The sequence below is a fragment of the Chenopodium quinoa genome, unplaced genomic scaffold (assembly GCF_001683475.1).
Source record: "Chenopodium quinoa cultivar QQ74 unplaced genomic scaffold, ASM168347v1, whole genome shotgun sequence".
NCBI classification, from domain to species: Eukaryota; Viridiplantae; Streptophyta; class Magnoliopsida; order Caryophyllales; family Amaranthaceae; genus Chenopodium; species Chenopodium quinoa.
This window is the reverse complement of record NW_018744092.1, coordinates 3,370,865-3,390,207: the sequence shown is the minus strand read 5'-3', so window position 1 is coordinate 3,390,207 and position 19,343 is coordinate 3,370,865. Positions and strand designations below refer to the sequence as shown.

General features: G+C 35.6%; 1 protein-coding gene and 2 long non-coding RNA genes across 3 annotated transcripts; 1 reads left to right on the top strand and 2 right to left on the bottom strand.

The window, feature by feature from the left end:
* The first annotated feature begins 9,008 nt into the window (after nucleotides 1-9,008).
* Nucleotides 9,009-10,059, top strand: LOC110691887. Its single transcript, XR_002505355.1, has 2 exons — nucleotides 9,009-9,398; nucleotides 9,641-10,059. It is a non-coding gene; the product is annotated as an uncharacterized LOC110691887 (long non-coding RNA).
* A 1,989-nt stretch (nucleotides 10,060-12,048) lies between these two features.
* Nucleotides 12,049-14,397, bottom strand: LOC110691886 (3-oxoacyl-[acyl-carrier-protein] synthase, mitochondrial-like). Its single transcript, XM_021868856.1, has 7 exons — nucleotides 14,287-14,397; nucleotides 13,994-14,060; nucleotides 13,841-13,917; nucleotides 13,200-13,260; nucleotides 13,012-13,094; nucleotides 12,760-12,831; nucleotides 12,049-12,386 (listed from the first exon to the last, which is right to left on the bottom strand). The coding sequence occupies exons 2-7, from the start codon at nucleotides 13,998-14,000 to the stop codon at nucleotides 12,222-12,224; spliced, it is 465 nt and encodes a 154-aa protein (XP_021724548.1). The 5' UTR covers nucleotides 14,001-14,060; nucleotides 14,287-14,397; the 3' UTR covers nucleotides 12,049-12,221.
* An 845-nt stretch (nucleotides 14,398-15,242) lies between these two features.
* On the bottom strand, nucleotides 15,243-18,843 carry LOC110691884. The gene is made up of 3 exons (XR_002505353.1): nucleotides 18,636-18,843; nucleotides 17,318-17,410; nucleotides 15,243-15,929 (listed from the first exon to the last, which is right to left on the bottom strand). It is a non-coding gene; the product is annotated as an uncharacterized LOC110691884 (long non-coding RNA).
* Nucleotides 18,844-19,343: the final 500 nt, after the last annotated feature.

Genomic DNA, 19,343 nt, shown 5'->3' with positions numbered 1-19,343 from the left:
TAACACCATCCATCCTTTATGGAAGGGAACTAGGTGATCCATCTGCTCTAACACTTGAAATGATTTCAATACTTGATACTGATTCAGAGGGGCAGGCCGCCTATACATTTACAGTCGCCTACTCTCCATTGAGTATTTTACTCTATCTTCAGAGGGGCATGCCGTTTGTACCTTTACAGTCGGCTACTCTCCATTGAGTATTTTACTCTATCTTCAGAGGGGCATGCCGCCTGTACCTTTACAGTCGGCTACTCTCCATTGAATATTTTACTCTATCACCATAGGGGCATGCCGTCTGGACATACAGTCGATTCCAAGACAGACGACCACCCTCCTATACTTAGCTAAAAAATGATGGTGGCCTGGCCGACCCTGTGCCTAAATAGGCAGCTGCCCTCCTCTTACTTAGCATCTGCGTTCGCCAAGAACTAACCAAGGACACAAGCCCGATGATCAGCCCAGGCGCCAAGCCAACTGATCCAATTTTTAAACTAATACGACCTGTCCCAACATCATAGCAGGCGTCCGACGGCATCCCTCCGGATGAAATTCGTCGCAGAGAGCAGCTCCCTTTTGGGTGGAACATTGCTCTATAAACTAATTACACGACACCTATACGATTGTCCCCAAGGGCAACCACATAGTCGTTTTTGAGACAAGGATAACTCTATCACTAACCAAACCAGTGGTAGCAGTTGACATCTGAGTCGGATGACCCCCTGTATTACTTGGGATAAATTCAGGGGGTACCTCTTGAGTTAATAGCCAACAAACATTGGCGAATCAAAAGGTTCAGCCGGCCTCCGCCGCCTGGTACCTTTACTACTCAAGCAGGAGTGACGGCGACTGAGTAACACCAAAGTCAACTCATAGGCACTCCCTCAAACTTGGTATGGAACCTAAAAGGTTTGAGTAGACCGCCTGTTTTTTGGCAAACAGGGGCACTCAAACCCCTATTCCTACTAGGTAACCACTCCTTGGGCTAATAGCCAACAAACATTGGCGAATCAAGGGGATCAGCCGGCCTCCGCCGCCTGGTACCTCTACTACTCAAGCTAGAGAGTGACGGAGACTGAGTAACTCCCATGTTAACTCATAGTCACTCTCTCAAACTTAGTATGGAGCCTAAAAGGTATGAGTCGCCCGCCTGTTTTTAGCAAACAGGGGCTCTCAACCACTACTCCTGCTAGGTTAACAACCTTTGAGTTAATAGCCAAGAAAAACTTGGCGAATCAAGGGGACTATCCGGCCCCCGCCGCCTGGTTTCCCTACCACTCAAACAAAATAGGCAGTGATTGACTAACCGCAAGGTTAACCAGTCGCCCTCCTTAGTACGGAACCTAAAAGGTATGAGGAGTCCGCCTATTTTTTGGTAAACAGAGGTACTCGACCACTATTCTTACTAGGTTGGCTATACTTAAAGCTGTCGTCTGTAACCCAACAGGCGTAGCTACTTTGGTTGGACGTCCTGTCTGACGCCTGCTTCTATGCAGCCACCAAAGCAGACGACCAGCCATCCCCCAACGAAATAAACTAAGTATATTGAATCAAAAGAGGCCAATGGCCGAATAATGCTAAACGCTTACCCCTTATGCAATAGTTGACAGTCCACCTGATCAGGGGCTATCTGCATAGTGGGGCAAAGAATCGGCATCTGTCTAGTTCGGCGGCAATCATTATTATGATTGATTAACTTTGAAAATGTCATACCGCCCAAGGTATCAAAATTTTCTAAGTTAATCAAGTCCATCTCCCATTAGAACTAGACAAGATGCCGACCTAGCAAAGCTTCGAGGGTCTAATTTTCGAAAGGAGCAATCCCTCCTGGAAAGAGAAATTACTCCTTCCGAGGGGCAAATGTTTAGGGTAAAAAATTACCCATGACAAATGGACCAATCCGGACCTGCCACGTGTCCACCACGTGGGCCAATCAGCGTCCGCCATTTGTCACCCTAAGAGGTCCAACATGGACTAATCAGGCCACGCCACGTGGCCTCCCATATGCCAAATAGGCAAAATGGCCACCAAGGCCCAAAGTCCGAGAGAAGCCCAATTTGCCCTGGTTAACCTAAACCTAAAATTGGCACGCTTCTCAAGACTATAAATACTTAATTAATCCTCATTAACGGGGATTCAGCAATTGATGACTCTCACCTAGAGAAGTCTAAACACATTGATCACTCCTCCCCTAGAGGAACCAGATCTCCCACCTTTACTTTCCGCATTTATTACTCCTCAAACAAGTACTAACTTGACCGTTGGAGGCGGAGCTCCCACCACAAGGAGTCTCCGTTGTTTTGCAGGTACAGGCGCAAGGATACCAGTCCCGGAATTGTAACTCTCCCGTAGGTAAAAATTATTATTATTATTACATGATAAAACTATTGTGCTCAAATATGATGGTTATATTATAATAATATGTTAAATATTATTCTAAGAAGATTTGACTAAATAAAAAATGGCATTGGAGGGAAAAAAAAACAGTCCCAGAAAGTGACACGTGTCATTTCTAATGTCTGTTTTAGTATTATGTAATGTAAATATAATTTATATATAATAAATAATATGTACTCCATAGGATATACAAAGTAAAAGATATAGAATACCGTATGCACTAATAGAAATGGAAAATATGTGAATATTTTTTTTAGGAAGTAAATCACAATTATATGATTTAACGAATATTTTTTTTAGGGATTTGTTAAACGTCGCCCGCAAATCTCCACATAAAGCCCACAAATATTTTTACTTTGACTCTTTTGCCCTTTTTCTAATTTTTACCGAAACCGTAATTCACTCTCACGAAGAATGTGGAGCTGGAGTGGATCGCCGAGGGACACCGAAGAGCCGTCATCGTCGCCGGAAAGCGAGATAATCCGGGGGAAAAATTACGAAAAGTAGGGGTGGCGTCTGGTCAGGACGCCGCCACCATGGCTGTGGCGTCCTGGCCAGACGCCGCCACCATGGCTGTGGCGTCCTGGCCAGACGCCACCCCTACTTTTTGTAATTTTTTTTTTTTTTTTTTTGTAATTTGTTATTTTTTTATTTATTTTTTTTTCTTTTTTTTTGTAATTTTATTTAAACTTTTTGTAATTTTTTTAAAATTTTATTTAAAGTTTTTGTTTTTTTTAATTAAACATTAACACAAAAAATTCTGATTTAAAAAAAATATATACATTAGAAATAAAAACATTAACACATAAAACAAAAATATTAAACATTAACAAAAGAATTCTGATTTTCCAAAAAAAAAATATTAGACAAAAAAAAAAAAAAAAGTGGTAGGGCGCCTGGCCAGGACGCCCACCCTGGTGGTGGCGTCTGCTCCGGCCACCGGGACCAGGGGGCTGGCGTCTGACCTGGACGCCCAGCCACGGCGGTGGCGCCTCTGGAAAACGCCACAACCGTGGCTAGGCGTCCAGGTCAGACGCCAGCCCCCTGGTTCAGGCGGCCGGAGCAGACGCCACCACCGGGGCTGGGCGTCCTGGCCAGGCGCCCCACCTCTTCTGGTTTTTTTTTTTAAATTTTTTTTTTTAAAAAAAACCCTGCCACCGTGAGCCGTCCTTCCCTCCGCCGCTGTGGCCGCCAAGTCCTTGCCTTGCCGCCTCAACATTGCCGTATTTTCGGGTGATTAGAGTGTGGGTATGGGTTAGATTTTTTTATTTTAGGTTTAGGGCAATAAGGTAAATTCAATATAGATTTGTGGGCTTTATGTGGAGATTTGCGGGCGATGTTTAGCAATCCACTTTTTTAAGGATGTGAATCACAATTATTTAAGGAAGTGAATTTTTTTTTACAAGGAAGTGAATAAAAAAAAATGTTTTGAAGGGAAGTAAACAGCACCAAGAAGTGACATGAAGTGACATGTGTCATTCTTGGTGTTTGTTTTAGTATTATGTTATTGATTTTGTCATGAAAATCTTTTAAAACAACTATTTTGTAAGGAAAAACCTTATATAGATTTTTTGGCAATATAAAACCTGATTTAATTTTTTTTTTTTTTGTTGAAAACAACCGAGGATCACTTTCCGACATTGACTATACCACTTCCAACATTGACCCCCCATGTGCCCTACACGTGATTTTTTTTCTACTTCCATCCCATTTCTTCTAATTTCCTTCTAATTTCCCTTAATCTCACTTAATTAGTTAGCAATTAAATTCATTTATAAATTAATAAACTACCACCTTTACCACCAGCCATCCCCTCCCCATCCTACCGCCGGCCACCCAGAACTCCCTACCCCAACGACCCACCTCTACCAGCGGCTAACCCCTCTTCCTTACCCTTGTACCCTGCGACCACTCTAACCCAGCTAACCACCACGAATCAGCCACCCCTCCCTTTCCCCCACCCCAAAACAACCCCCTTAAGACCTCAACAGCGTGTGATGCGGTTATATGGCTGCCACCATGTTCACTTTCTTCCTCCAATTTCTCCAATCCAGAACTCCTACTTTTTCCAAATTTCAAAATCCCTAAAAAATTAACAAAAAACCAAAATCAAAACTTATAGCTAGGGAATAAAAGCTCTAATTCCAACAATGGCGGCATCGAACGTTACGAATTAAATAGGGTCACCCACCCTAATTTTTAAATTCCTCCAATTTGATGAACTGGCCACAAATTACACAACAATTGAATAGTATACTTTGTCAAAATCAATTGAAAAAACAAAAATTGCAATTAAATCAAATTACCTTCCTTGATTTATATTCAATTGAGAGAGAATAATCTGATGAGAAATAAGAAGATTTAAAACAAGAGTGAGAAAAAGGGAAATTAGAAGAAAAGGGGTGGGATTAGTAAAAATAAAAGCTCACGTGACCTGCACAAGGAATCAACGCCGGAAAAGATTAACCCTTGGTTGTCTTGAGCAAAAAAAAATTTCAATCAGGTTTTTAGTTGCCAAAAATTCTTTTATAAGATTTTTCTAAACAAAAAAGTTATTTTAAATGATTTTTTCTGACAAAATTTCCTTTTCAATTTAATATTTAAATATTTATTATCTGTAGTTTATTATGTACTAAACAAGGAAATATAAGTTTATATCCTATATTAACAACTTTTGTTTATATAAGTGCATAATGATCTTGTTACTAGCAATTCATTCCTTTTCCCTCTAGGTTTTCTCCTTGAGAGGGTTTTTTGGTTCCCTTCAGCGTTTCTCCTTTGAGAGAGTTTTTCTAGCCTCCATTGCTAGATTTTATCTACTTTTCTAAGGTTTTCCTTCACTTTTCTCCTTTTTTTCTCTTTTTCTTTTATCTCTTTTCTTCTGATCTCAATTGTAAATTTTTGTAGGGGCTTCCACCAGTGTTTTTATCGGTGGTAAGCCCCAAAAAACTTTTTTATTGCTTTCAATAAATGGATCCCATCTTTATGATGGTGTTTATCCTATTAGGTTTAATTTTTTCGTTTGTTCGTCTGCCAAAGATTAAAGATTTAGGGTTTCATAATCTTCGGAAGTATCAAGAAGGCCATATGAGTTTTTTCACCCAATAAACTATTCATCCGTGGATCTCAAGCCGAATTAGTGCTAACTCACATATTGTTTTGCTTCGGATGAAGTTTTTTATTAAGGCGATCGTTGATCGAATCTGCGATGTAACTAGTTCTAAGGTGATTTGTACTTATGTTGAAATTTTAGATCTCCAAAGAATTGTTTGTAAGTGCCGTCGGTTATTTTTCATTAATGAAATCTTTCTTCTTCTTGTAAAAAAAAAAAGGCATAATGATCTTTCTACCCTTGTTTAGCAAGGGTAGTGGAGTAAATCTACTACCAACAATCGTAATACTTACTAGACAATCCCTCTGTTTTTTTTTAAATGTCTCATTAGGGTGTGTGCTGGGCTAGGAATGGCAATGGGTCGGGTTAAATGCATGGGAGCCCCGCCCTATCCCCGCCCCACTAGGAAGGTTTGGCCGGTGATGGGGTGAGGATGATGAGTACAAAATGTGTACCCGCAATGAATGATGGGGCGGGTATGGATTTTAGAGTAGACCCGCCTCGCCCCATACCCGCCTTATGCCCACCCCATATTTCCTTTAGAAGAGTTTAGAATTTATGAAACTTAATATCTCCTAAGGCCCAATCCGCCCAAATAGTAAGATTTCTAAATTTTTTTAACCTAATTTGATATAATTGTCACTAATGTGATACAATATAGTATCATGACAGTGGGTTTGGGATGGTTTTGGGGCAGGTATGAGATGGGTATGGATATCCAAGTGGGTAGTAGGGCGGGGATGGATTTTATCTTGTACCCGGAGGGGCGGTCACGGGTAGTGGGGCGGGGATGGGTATAAGATTTTTAGGCGGGTATGGGTATGTAGGTACCATCCTCCACATCCGACCCGCTCCATTGCCATTCTTAGCTGGGTTTTAGGCAAAAAAGAACAACGATATATAAAGTTGGTTGGTTAGAAATAAAAATTGAAAAGTAAGAGAGAGAAATATTATAAAATGATAGTGGGGTCAAAAGAAAGAGAGAAATAATATATAATGTAAGTAGGGTTTCTAAATTTAATAATGGAGCACTTAAAAAAAACGATTGTTTTTTGGAAGTTAGACGCTAAAAAACGGGGGGAGTATATACTACTACTGCATTGTTAACTTCGTCAAAGAAACTGCCATTTTCACTTCCTTCATCACTCAAAATTGAAACAATTAACGGAGAAATGGTTAAAAAATCAAAGATGACAACAAATCCCTACCTTTTGGGGTTACTTGAATTGTGTCATATGTTTCACTATTTATTCTTAGGGTTTTCGTTTATTTTTCCGCCATAAAATGGTGGCGGTGGACATAGTTGAGCATCTTCAACGGTAGACAAAAAGCTTGGGCATCTTTAATAGTGGAAGAAACCTTGGGCATCTTCAATAGAGGACAAAAGCTTGCAACGTTTAACTACGTAACTTGACGATAATAATATTTGAGCATTAATTTTTTGGGGCCAGCTAATCCATGACAATCATATATATGGGGTGATATCAACACTCCTATGTTTAAACTAGGACAAGCTCGTACTAAACTATATAATGTCTTGCATGAGTTAATAAAGATAAGTGGATGAATTCTAATCATACGAATGACATAACATATTTAAAATTAATTTATTTTAATAAAACTTAACACGTAACAAACCTTAACAAATAAGGTCGTATCATAAATTACATTAAAATAAAATTAAACTTAGACTTTTTTAATAGACAATAGTAATTCAACTCTTGTCTAACTTCTTCAAGGATAACTTCTTTACTTGTTTGTTGTGTTATGTTAGCGAGGTTATCAGAATATAACAAGTAATTATAGTGGTAGCCCCTTTATTATCCTAAATCAAGATAGATATTTGACTTGTTGGTAAAAAATAACATTTACCTCAATAGATATCAACGCTAGGTTGCATTGAAAGACACTATAACAACTCTAGGTTGTAGATTTACGCTACCTATAGCCACACTAGGGAGAAACCCAATAGCACCGATCCCTTAGCTTGAGCATGCCAAAAAACAAAACGAAAGAAAATGGAGAACAAAAATACTAAGCTGTAAGGGATGGAGACTCATCGGCGACGGTGTAGAAAATGGATGGGGATGCCAACTATCGACAAGAAGTGACACGTTGTGAGGATTGGAGGGTTGACGGTGGGATAAAAACAAGGTTTAGTGGTGAGATAAGCAGAGCCCATTTTTAGATAAAGAAACCTAATAATAAAATACTGTTGAAAATGTACTGCTTTTGACTTTGGTTATAGTGATATGGTAAAAAAAAAAAGCTTATGGACATAATCTACACAGTACATTTTCCCGTATGTGATAAATATTTTGTAGGATGAACACTTTTCATTTCTATGCTTACTATATTAGGTTACATGTAGTCAACAACTTTTAAAAGCACCCAAGTGATTGTTTACAATTTGTATTTTTGTATTATATGCTGTGTCAAATGACATCAATTTGGATGAAAAATCAACTTACTCAATAGTTAGGGTTTATGTTGATCAGCTGTGTAGTTATTGCGGCTGTAACCAATAATCTGTGGTAGTTTATGTTTCATTCAAAATCAAACTTTACAAACATTATTGTTGTTACTCGTACAAATATGGACTTTGTTTTATGTATATAGATTGATGTTAGTTTGTTTCATCAATCTAATATTTTGTCGATATATTTCATTAATGTAGTAAATGTTAGAACCATTACATGTCCACTGAAATTTAATTTGGTTGTAGAAAAATTGACAATTTTGGATGAGTTGATTTCATATTGGTTTACTGATTAATTTCATGCGTTGTTATTATTAGAGTGAGGAGCCAAGTATAGATTGTCGAATGTTTGTTAATCAGTTATCTAATTCCTTGAATGTTCTCATTTTTGCTCTAGTTTGCTAAAACCCACCCAAGCTTTGCTAATACTCGATTATTTCCACGCCATTATTGTAGGCTCCAATGCAAAATTTCTATTCTCCTCGGCCGAAACAATAACGAAATTAACATTTTGGGTTTTTCTAAGCTATGCCCCTAAGGTAATCAAGTTTCTAATGTGTACCCATGTTTTTTCAAATTTCTAAGTTGTGCCCCTCAACTCACTACCATTAATAAATGGTACCCTCTTTGGGACTTCCACGTCACCTAAAATTAACTATAAATTTAATAAAAAGATAATAAAAGGTAAGGAAATGATAGGAGAAAGAAATCTTAGCCACCGCAACCCTAATAACGAAAACTGAAGCCACTAAATCACTCTCAATTAACTTTTAAACAACTAATAAGGGTACATTTTAGTATTGATAAGCAGTTGAAGGGCGCGGCTTAGAAACTTGAAAAACCATGGGTACACCTTAGAAACTCGACTACCTTAGGAGTATAGCTTAAAAAAACCCTAACATTTTTTAGGCAAAATTACAATCATTGACACCAAATTTAGGGGGTGTTACAATTATTGACACCAACTTATATAACTAATTAGATTGACACCAATTTTAATTAAAAGAAAAACTTAAATAACATTAATGATACCTGAGTGGGGGTCACTTGCTAGAAATTTATCATTTACAATATTATAATCGTTTTTAGTATTTTAAAACAGATTATTAAAACAGTAAAGTTTCATGAGTTAATTATTGTTTTTTTTAAAATAAAAAAAATAGCCCCAAATTAAAATAACAAAACCCCAATTTTTTCTCTCCCCTCTTTTCTTCAGTCAGTTATCTTCTTTGTTGATTCTTCTTCTGTTTCCTCTTCATTGCTCATTTTTCCAATCCTTCATCATCAGCTTTTGGTAGAGATTTGAAGTCAATAGTAGATTATTGTAAATTAGTGTGCTATTTTTACCAAATTTGGAAGACAAACAATTTTTTTTGAAGCTGATAATTAGGCTCTGCTTGTAGCACTTTACTGGTAAGCTTTAAGGATTGAGTTTTGTCTTTTTAGTTTACAATTTTTAATTCATTAAACATTGATGAAAGTTCGGTTATTTTAAGTGGAATTGTGAATCTAGCGTACTAAGTTTACGACCATTTACTTTCTTTTTTTTTTTTTATTTTTTTTTTAATTTAAGAATTATGTTTTGTTTGAATGGATTATTATGTGTTGTTAGGTTTGATTTTGTTTCAATTTTGTGTTGAATTATGTCTTTGTAGGTTGAAATAGGGATAGGAGCAACCCAAGCAAAGAAAATGGCTGAAGAAAGGAGAAGAGGGAAAAAAAATTGGGGTATTGTTATTTTAATTTGGGGCTTTTGTTTTAAACAATAATCAACACATTAAACTTAGTTACTGATTTAATAATCTATTTCAAATTACTAAAAAAGATTTTAATACAGTAAATGATAAATTTGTAGCAAGTAGACCCCACTCAAGCATCATTAATGTTATTTATGTTTTTTTAATCAAAGTTGGAGTCAATCTAACTAGTGGTACGAGTTGGTGTCAAAAATTATTACACCCCTCAAAGTTGGCGTTAATGGTTGTAATTTTGCCTTTTTTTTTCTATTGTGTGGACACGGAACAAATTAACAAATTACGTGAAAATACATGTATATTATATTATTCATAGTTGACACATATACTTATGTGTATAGATAGGTTATTCTAAACTTAAATATTAGTGTTAAAATAAATCATTATTTCTTGATCTTTTAAATGTTTATAACAAGGTTTTTTTTTTTTTTTATTTTTTTTATTTATGTTTTTATACTTAAATCCGCCTTTATCTTGTGGTTTTGAAATCTTCAAAACGTATAAGTATGAATCATTCATTCTGGCATTCATGAATTATGATTTAATCGTTCAACCCATTATAGCTTATTCAAATTTGAAGATGCTCAATCTATTTGATACGTATTTAGTATCAATAAAGAATAGAATTTCAAGAAAGCACATTACCTATTATCATAGAATTAAGTAAAGCTACAACTCCATGACTTGTACAAATCATTTAGTCCTTAATGTCGTAGCCACAAGAGTTTCCATCTAAATCATTTGACACATCATAATACAAATTACGAACTGTTATTAACTTTATAAATCTTTCATCAATTAAATTTTGAACATTATTGATCAAATGTGTAATCAACTTAACCCAAACAGACGCTTGTTTCTCAGAATGATGACATTTAAAAATGGTCCACTACGCATAACATCACGAGCATAGAAATGAAAATTATCAAACACTACAAAATATTGTATTCCCTTTGCCACATACTGATAAACGTACTATGTAGATGATGTCAAAAAGAACTTTTAGCTTTGTTACTAATCACCATGATATACGGCCAACAAAGTTATAGGGCTTTTTATTTTTTAATTAGAGGAAGCAAAAGGCTATAGGCTTATGGCATATTATAGATGAAGGAATATATATATATATATATATATATATATATATATATATATATATATATATATATATATATATATATATATATATCTATATGGTGAGAAGTGTGAGAAGAACGGATACATCAAAAATACATTGCAGGTACATTGACTAAAAATTATAGATACATTAGGTTTTCATTGCGGATACATCGACTATTTATTATAGATACATCAAAAAAATAGTTTAGATACAATAAAAAAACATTGACTATTCATGATAGATACATACATCGAAAAATCTGTTCAGGTATATTAAAATAAACAAACCCACTGCAAGTATACTAAAAGACCATTATTGTGAATATCACCAGTACTATGAAAACTTGCTTAATTAAAAACATATTAAATGAAGGTAAACCTCTTCAAGTCTTCAGTCTTCATGATTCAATTTGGGAATTATGGATAATCATCAAATTAACAACTTTTGAAATTTGATTTTATCCCAAAATAAAATCTAATTTTATTTTGAATTTTTTTTTTGAAAGGTTGAACTGCACGGCTACTGGCCACCGTGGTTGACTAGCCAAAGCTAGCCACGGTGGCTAGCTGCTTTACAGCAGCCACTGCCATAAGGCAGCAGCAAGCAGTAGCAGTGGTAGCCACGGCAGTAGCGTGCAACGCTTACAAGGCTGCCCATCCGCCCCGGACCACTTGCCTTCCTTCCCCTCCCTTTTGGACTGGCATCGGTCGACAGCCACCGTGGCTGCCGGCCACTTAAAACCCTTTTTTTTGTGTTTTTAATCTAATTTAAACAACTTTTGTAAAAATTAAATTAAATCAGTCCAACAATTAAAATTAAATCTTTATTCAATTTTAAAATTAGAGTTCTTCATGAAATTTAATCCCAATTAATTTAACACTTAAAATAATTCATTGAATATGTAAAATTCATAATTTATACATAAGATCAATGCTATTAAATTCATGAAGCATATATAATCGAAATTGAACAAAAAAGCACATAAAATCATATTTTTGGGGCTTATTTGGTTCGAAATTTTCGAAAGTAATAGGGTTAGGGTTCGAATTTTCGAATAATATAGGGCAAATTTTTGGTCCTCTTTATGGCTATTTTGAGCAAATTAAATCACATTTAATCAATTCATTCTAAGAATTAAATCACATTTAATATAATAATTGAACCATAATTAAATTGAACTAAAATAAAGTGAAGAAAATAAACCAACTGAAATATACAGTGAACTATTACAACATGCCAGTATCGTTCTTAAGCTACATCTCATATTTCAAAATTTTCTAAACGATACAAGATTAACCCCTCCCGACATGAGGTTGTAATCCAAAACAAGAAAAATGTAACTTAAAGAGCATTGTCAAAATCTCAAGACACTTTGGTAAACAACAAAGATGTATTTGTTCCTCCAAAGCCAAATGAATTTGACATAGCTGCTGTAATATTCATTTGTTTTGATGCAGTCAATGGCATGAAGGCATCAGAAAATACAAGGTCTGGCTGGGAAAGATTGAGAGTCAATGGCGCAACTCCCTGCAACAATGCAACCATTACACATATTCTAATGAGTATAAATGTTTCTTGTTTGGCTTTTCATAGTGACATGTTAAGTGGAAACAGATATTTGGACGCCTTGGCCAGAACTGTATTGCAGCAAATTATTGAACGAATCCAAATTCGTCATGCATCAAGAAATATAGCTCTACATAGTTTGTATTAAAGAATAAGTAGAGACTGCCTCAACAATAGATGTGCTCTATTTTCATCAATTTTTCTTTAGTTGTATTTCACAAATCTAGGCATTAAGTGTCATTTTATTAAATTCAACAGTAAATACACAATGTCATGTGAATTTTATCAAGAGTTAACATAGAACTATAGCAACAAATAGAAAGAAAACACTTACATGATGAATAGCCAAGACACTGAATATAGCCTCCACAGCTCCAGCTGCGCCTAAAAGGTGTCCAATTGCACCCTGATATTGTGCATACAGTAGCGCATAAATATATCATACCGAAAAGCAGACCATGTGTAATTTTCAAGAACTGTCAACTGAACATTAGCAGTATCATCCACTTCAGAGTGCATGAAACATATCTTTAAATAAATCACCAAGTCAAGAAAACATTTTCAACAGATCTACTCTCAAGTTTACCTTTGTTGAAGAGAATGCTAAAGCACCAGACTTTGCATGCTCGCCAAATGCTACTTTGAGTGCAGTGGCTTCTATGGCATCACCTGAGCATACATGCAAATTAGGTATGACAGGACCAAAGACACTACTAGTCTACTACTCCAAAGAGCCAGAGAGTTAATTCATTACGAACTGATCCAACAACTTACCTAAAGGTGTTGATGTAGCATGAGCATTCACATAATCCACTTGGTTAGAATGAAGACCTGACTGAAAATATAAGATGAGCAAGTAGTATACTGTTATATGAAGTGTGAGTTTGATGAAATTAAAATCTCAATTAGGATTTTATCAATCTCATGGCCCAGGTTTTGAAGATGAAAAACGAAGGTCTTTGAGTCTGAATTGCCACAAAGCTCACAATTATTTTTACATGAAGGCAATAGCTCAAACCCATTGACATGAATCAAAGATAAATTTAAGGCACTAATTTATTGTTGTACACTAAATCGAAAACATGAATTGGAAATAATAGAAACTTTAAGAATGTTTTCCTCTACTTATACCACTACTACAATATTGCCCACTGCAGCTTTACACTGCATTTCAAGTAGAGGAATAAATCCAACACATGATTGGTTCATGTGCACTGTGCATAAAGCCATCAAATACTATCAAACTAAATAGCACTTTCAGATTGCTTGACATACATAAATGGTGGAGTTTCAGTTTTTAACAGGTAACAAAAAGGCACATGACAGGCGTCATGACCTCCCTCTCTCAATCTGTATCTCTTATGCCATCAATTAGAAAGATGTAGAAAGGAAACCTTTACAGACAGCAACTTTACCTGTTTTAAAGCACTTGTCATAGCCAGGATGGCACCTCTTCCATCATTATGAGGTTGAGTTATGTGATACGCATCACCTACAAGCTAAAAACGTCAAGAAACCTCATATAGAAAGATCACAATTTTTGTAATGGATTTAGTTTGAGAAATTACCTGACATCCCATAGCCACAAAGCTCCGCATAAATTTTTGCACCGCGTTCCTTAGCATGTTCAAGTTCCTTCAGCACAAGGATATACGCTTTAGATGGTACTAGATGAAGGAATAGCAACATTCAGACTAGGTTACTGAAAGGAACTGAGAAGTACTGAGGGAAATTTAAGTTTCAATTACATGTAAGAAACCGTACAACTTTAAGTGATAGCATAAAAGATAACATGATATCAAAAATAAACCACAGTGAACAACTAAGCAATGCAGAGACATAACAAAACTGATCAACTTACTTCCAATACTACAACACCACAACCTTCACCGATTCTGCAGACAAAACAAGTCAATTCAATTAAGAAGCAACATAGATACCAATAGAATAAAGATATTCTTAAAGTTTTACACTTTTATGTCACGCTCAATATCAAAAGGTCGAGAAGCTTCAGAAGGGGAAGAATTGTACTTTGTAGACAAAGCTTTTAACCTGCAGGTTACAAGAATTTACTCACTTTTTATTTTGAACAATTTATACGTAGTATTACTTTAGCTGCACACATTATCTCAAGTGAATGAAATGTAGATAAGAATGTCAGGGATCGAAGTATATAAGACACATTGGAGTTAACGATACCTTTTAGAATACCAGACCATTAGAAGCAGGAAATGAAAACAGTTCAATGAAATGGAAAACAGTATACCCCCGTATGACTTAAGCAGGAAAGGCTAACTAAACATAGCAACTGAAAACAATAAAAGAAATACTGCAGCATTTAGCCAATAATTTATAGAATCGGTTTTTTCATGAAATACCCCTGAGTTATCACTCAATTCACCATACCCATCAAAATTTTCAAATTCATCGTATAACCACAAGTTTCACGAAAATGTCACCAAATGCCCAAAATGACTAAGGCCTTCTCAGTTGCGTGAGCTCAAACGTTGTGATAGTATTGACGACCAAGCCCCTCCATCTGCTCCTGATTTTTGCAAGGTTATTCGTATGCTCGAGGTGAATCCCTATTTGCGATACAAGAAAATCTGGTTAGAAGAACTGGAATGCCTTAAATGCTATGGAAAGACTGTTATTGAAGCCTTCAGAGGATGATTTTATTTCCAAGAAACTATCTCAACAGGATTGGATATAGGAACAAACTCGTCTACTTCATAAGTAGTTGCTTAATTATGATTTTCTTGGCATACCCATGTAGGATATTTGTTAGTTGTAACTAGAGGTGTCAAAAGCACACCCGACCCGATCCGAAACCGACCTGAAAATATCGAATTCAGATTTGGACTCGCGTGGGACAAGCCAAAACTGAGTTTGGGTTTGGGTCGGGTTGAAGCAGTTAAAGGGTCTGGTTCTGGTGGTGGTACTGGTCTATCCTCTGCAATTAGGCGAGCAATTGAAGAAGAAGAGTACAGAAAAGCCAAGGCTAAAGTTCACAGAAAAGGGTTTGAAATTGAAGGTTATTTAGTTAAAGGTTTATCTGTTGGTGGCCATGAAACTTGTGTTATTGTTCCTGAATTGAAGTTTGCTTTTGATATTGGGAGCAAATTTGTCCAAAATCTTCCTTTTGTTTTTCTCTATTTCAACTTACAGACCATAAAAAAACAAAATTAAGCTTTTATATCATTTCAACAACAACAATAATAGTTTCAAATTACAACATAAAGTTTTTCACTTAACAAAAGAAAGTTATTTTTACTCATTTAAATAGAAATGAGCAAAGCTATATTTTTATATCACTAACTCTTAGTACAAAATTTGCTCATTCAAGTCAAATGAGCAAATTTTAAAACCGGTTGGACTTTGCTTGGTACAACAGATTGTACACTGCATGAGTTGCAACTTAACCTACAAAGCCCTTGATCTGATACAACCTCCTTCCGCAGACCCGCAATAGATAGGTTGCAGGCGTGCAGCTTTTGTGTCCACCTGCAGAACGAAAAGTTCAAGTGTAAATTACGTAGGAAATGTAGAACATAAATCATGCACTAAAAATGCTCTGAAAAGAAGTCATGTTACCATATATTTTTGCTTAACTTAATACATAGTAGCAAACATTCTAAATAACCTATCTATAGGAACAAACCAAAGGTGAAATTAAAGCAAATACATCAATTTCTAACAATTACTAAATACTTTAACCTTTATGGAACACCGACAAGCCTTTCAACAAGAATCTTATGCTCCATTTACTTGTATTAGAAAAATCAACATATCATGCTACAATTGCTCCAAACACTTCATACAATATATTCCCAAAAAGTGTTTGAACACACACACACGAACACAAACGTTTTAGGCGACAGGTCCACAAACTAAAACCAGATTCAACCGACAACCTTGTCTTTCCTACTAAAATAAGATGGTTTTTTCATGAGCTAACAAGCTAAAAGAAGATATCCTATTAGCATGAATATGAAACTTTAATCCCAAGATGATTATCCCTCACCAATAACAACCTTGTGACTGAAAAGAAAACAGGACAATCATGACCTTGATCATCCTTCTAGAATCCTTCAATTTTTTCCTCAATGTAGAAATAGCACCTCAAGTGTATTAATTAATGAAATGCAGTTCCCCACTACCGCAACGGCTACTACTACTGCAACTTCAAGGCCTTATTATGATTTGGACCTAGAGTATAGAAACCAAACACCAACAATGAACATTTCTTAAATACTTCATCAGGCTCTCATTATAATACCACTGACATCATAATTGGCAAGGTAAGCATAACAACAATGATGGCAGAATAATAAAAAAAATGATCCCTGATATAGAATGAAAAGTGAATCTTTTTGTAAATTTTGCAATCCATTCCATTCTAGTTTTGCCGGAGACAGACTGACATGACATTGAGCCATTGACCATGAGGGAGAAACATGTAACATCATAATCCACATCCAAGATAAATAATAAAGTATCCTAACACTAAAAACTACACAAGGATGTGAACAGGCCCCAAGGAAAAATTACCAACAAAAACATTCTAAAATGATCGATACAATGATCCTTCGACAGCCGGAGCTAACCAAATTTCACATAGCAGGACATTATTGGTCTCCAAACCACATGGAAATATTACCGATAAACACATTCTAACAAAAGACTGCAGCTACCCTTCCCACAACCAGAGCCTACCATTCACATAAGGCACACCAAGAAAATGAAGGTTGCAAGAAGTAAAAGGTACCCTAAGTCTTAACAATTACAAATACATCTATGTTAGCAACTACTTGAGCATGAAAATATGTGAAGAAATAATTATATCAAGTAGCAAAGCTAAAACATCAAATCATCCAGCAATAGAAAATTACCAAAAACCTCTTCTAACTCTGTGTTAGTCTTGGTCTACAGAGTTCTCATATCAGTTTTCATTCTTTTTAACTTAGGTCCCACCTTACCTGAATCTGCAAAAAAAGCCAGTTATGCAAATGATAGAACAATAAGGACAATAGTAATAACTTGTATCACTAAATAGAGAAAAGCAGACAACACTATTGAAAACCATACACCAACACCAAGAGGTTACACATGCCAAAAATTGAACGGCGTAAGACTTCACTCTGATTAGATTTTACTTTATGTCCACACGGCTACCCTGGAATTCATTTTTTCTTTGCGGTCTTAGTTACCTTGTTTATCAGATATTTACAACAACAATAGAAAGAAAAAAATCAAAATGCATTCTCCATTCTCTAGAAAGAAGAAATAATGAGAATTCTATGATTTTATCAGTTTCCAGCATAAAAGACAGGTGCAGCTAAAATATTGGGTATCTTTTGGTTTTAATGTTCTTTAATGGATTCTTCAACATGATATTCATATTTCCTTAAGAAATTAATACTGGAACTCAATGCAGCCATAACCTAGACATTTGTTTTTTTTTTTCTTTTTTCCTTTTTTTTTTTAGCACAGACAAAAAAATCTCATACAGGGCAAAATGTCAGCTAAGATTTCAATAATCACTAGCAGGGAAGGTAAGCAATTATTGGGGCAGACAAAGAGAAGATGCAGTGACTTAAAAACCTTTGGTGATAGTCAGAGATGTGACAGAAGTTTTGAAGCCTCCAATAATTTATTAGCCTCTGGATCAAACGGCCTATTAGCTTCACTTCATAGTTTCAGACATGCAGAGAAGTATTCACAACTCAAAAGGCCCGGTTTGGTAAAGAGCTTTTTGCTCAGCTATTAACAGTTTGTAAGAATAGTAATTTTGACCAACCAAATTGCTCTGTTCATTGTTTAGTAATAAGTGGGTTTCATCAGCACATTGAAGACAATCTACAATTTTTTTTTTAAATTCCTTACCCTAGCTTTTGGGGAGAGTGGATTGGGATTGATATATAAACGTACAACCTTTCTCCAAATTGTATAAAATTAAAAGCATATGTATGCTCTATTTTTTTTTAATGTAAGTTGGTATCTATCATAAGGAGGCAAGCACTAGTTTCTACCCATGAAGGTTAATAACATCCAAACTGGCCAATATTAGTAATACAGTTCCAAGGGCAATATTATGATTCCTCACCCTCCATTACTATTTCTTATTATTGTGATAGAAAAAAGTGAGGACAAGGGGTTGAATAGTGGTAAGCTCTTCAACCTCCTGCACCCAAGAGTGGGTAAACATACCTTGCCTTTGCTTGACCTCCAGTCTTTGCATTTGCTTGACTTCCAGTGTCTGATTGTTCTCCTGTGTTTGCTTGCTCTCCCGTCTCTACTCTATTCTCCAAATCCAATTTCAATAGATTACATCCATTTACCAAATCTGCCAACCCAGTTAATCCTGTCAATTGCAATTCACATTTACTTCTCCTTTGATGTGTTGCATCAATATAAATCCTGCAAAAGCATGCAGACGAGGAGATAAATCAGTTGTGCCAATCTGCAGACTTTAGTTTTCTTTGTTCAATACATCCATTGAAAGCTGTGTAATTATAAAACTTGGCACATTTGACTTTCAAACAAGCATAGCAGACAAAAGGCACAACAATGCATATAAATCATTCAAATTTCTTACTCCTAGCTGTCACCCAAAAGGTGCATAACCACATTTAAAACTCAAATGTGCCAAGTTTTATAATTACACATTTAAAACTCGCGTTTTAAATACCTCATTTAATTTGACCAAATACCTCATTTAAAACTCAGGATAGGCAATATAACAGAAATAATGGGCACAGAGTCAAAGTTTCAGATGGGTGAGCATTTTACTGAATATGAGATTTCTAGGAGAAATAAAATGGAGGGATAAGACCAAAAAATAGAACACTCATCATAAAACAACATGCCAAACGCTTATGCCATTCTATTAATTTTTTTTATTTTTTTTTATTTTTA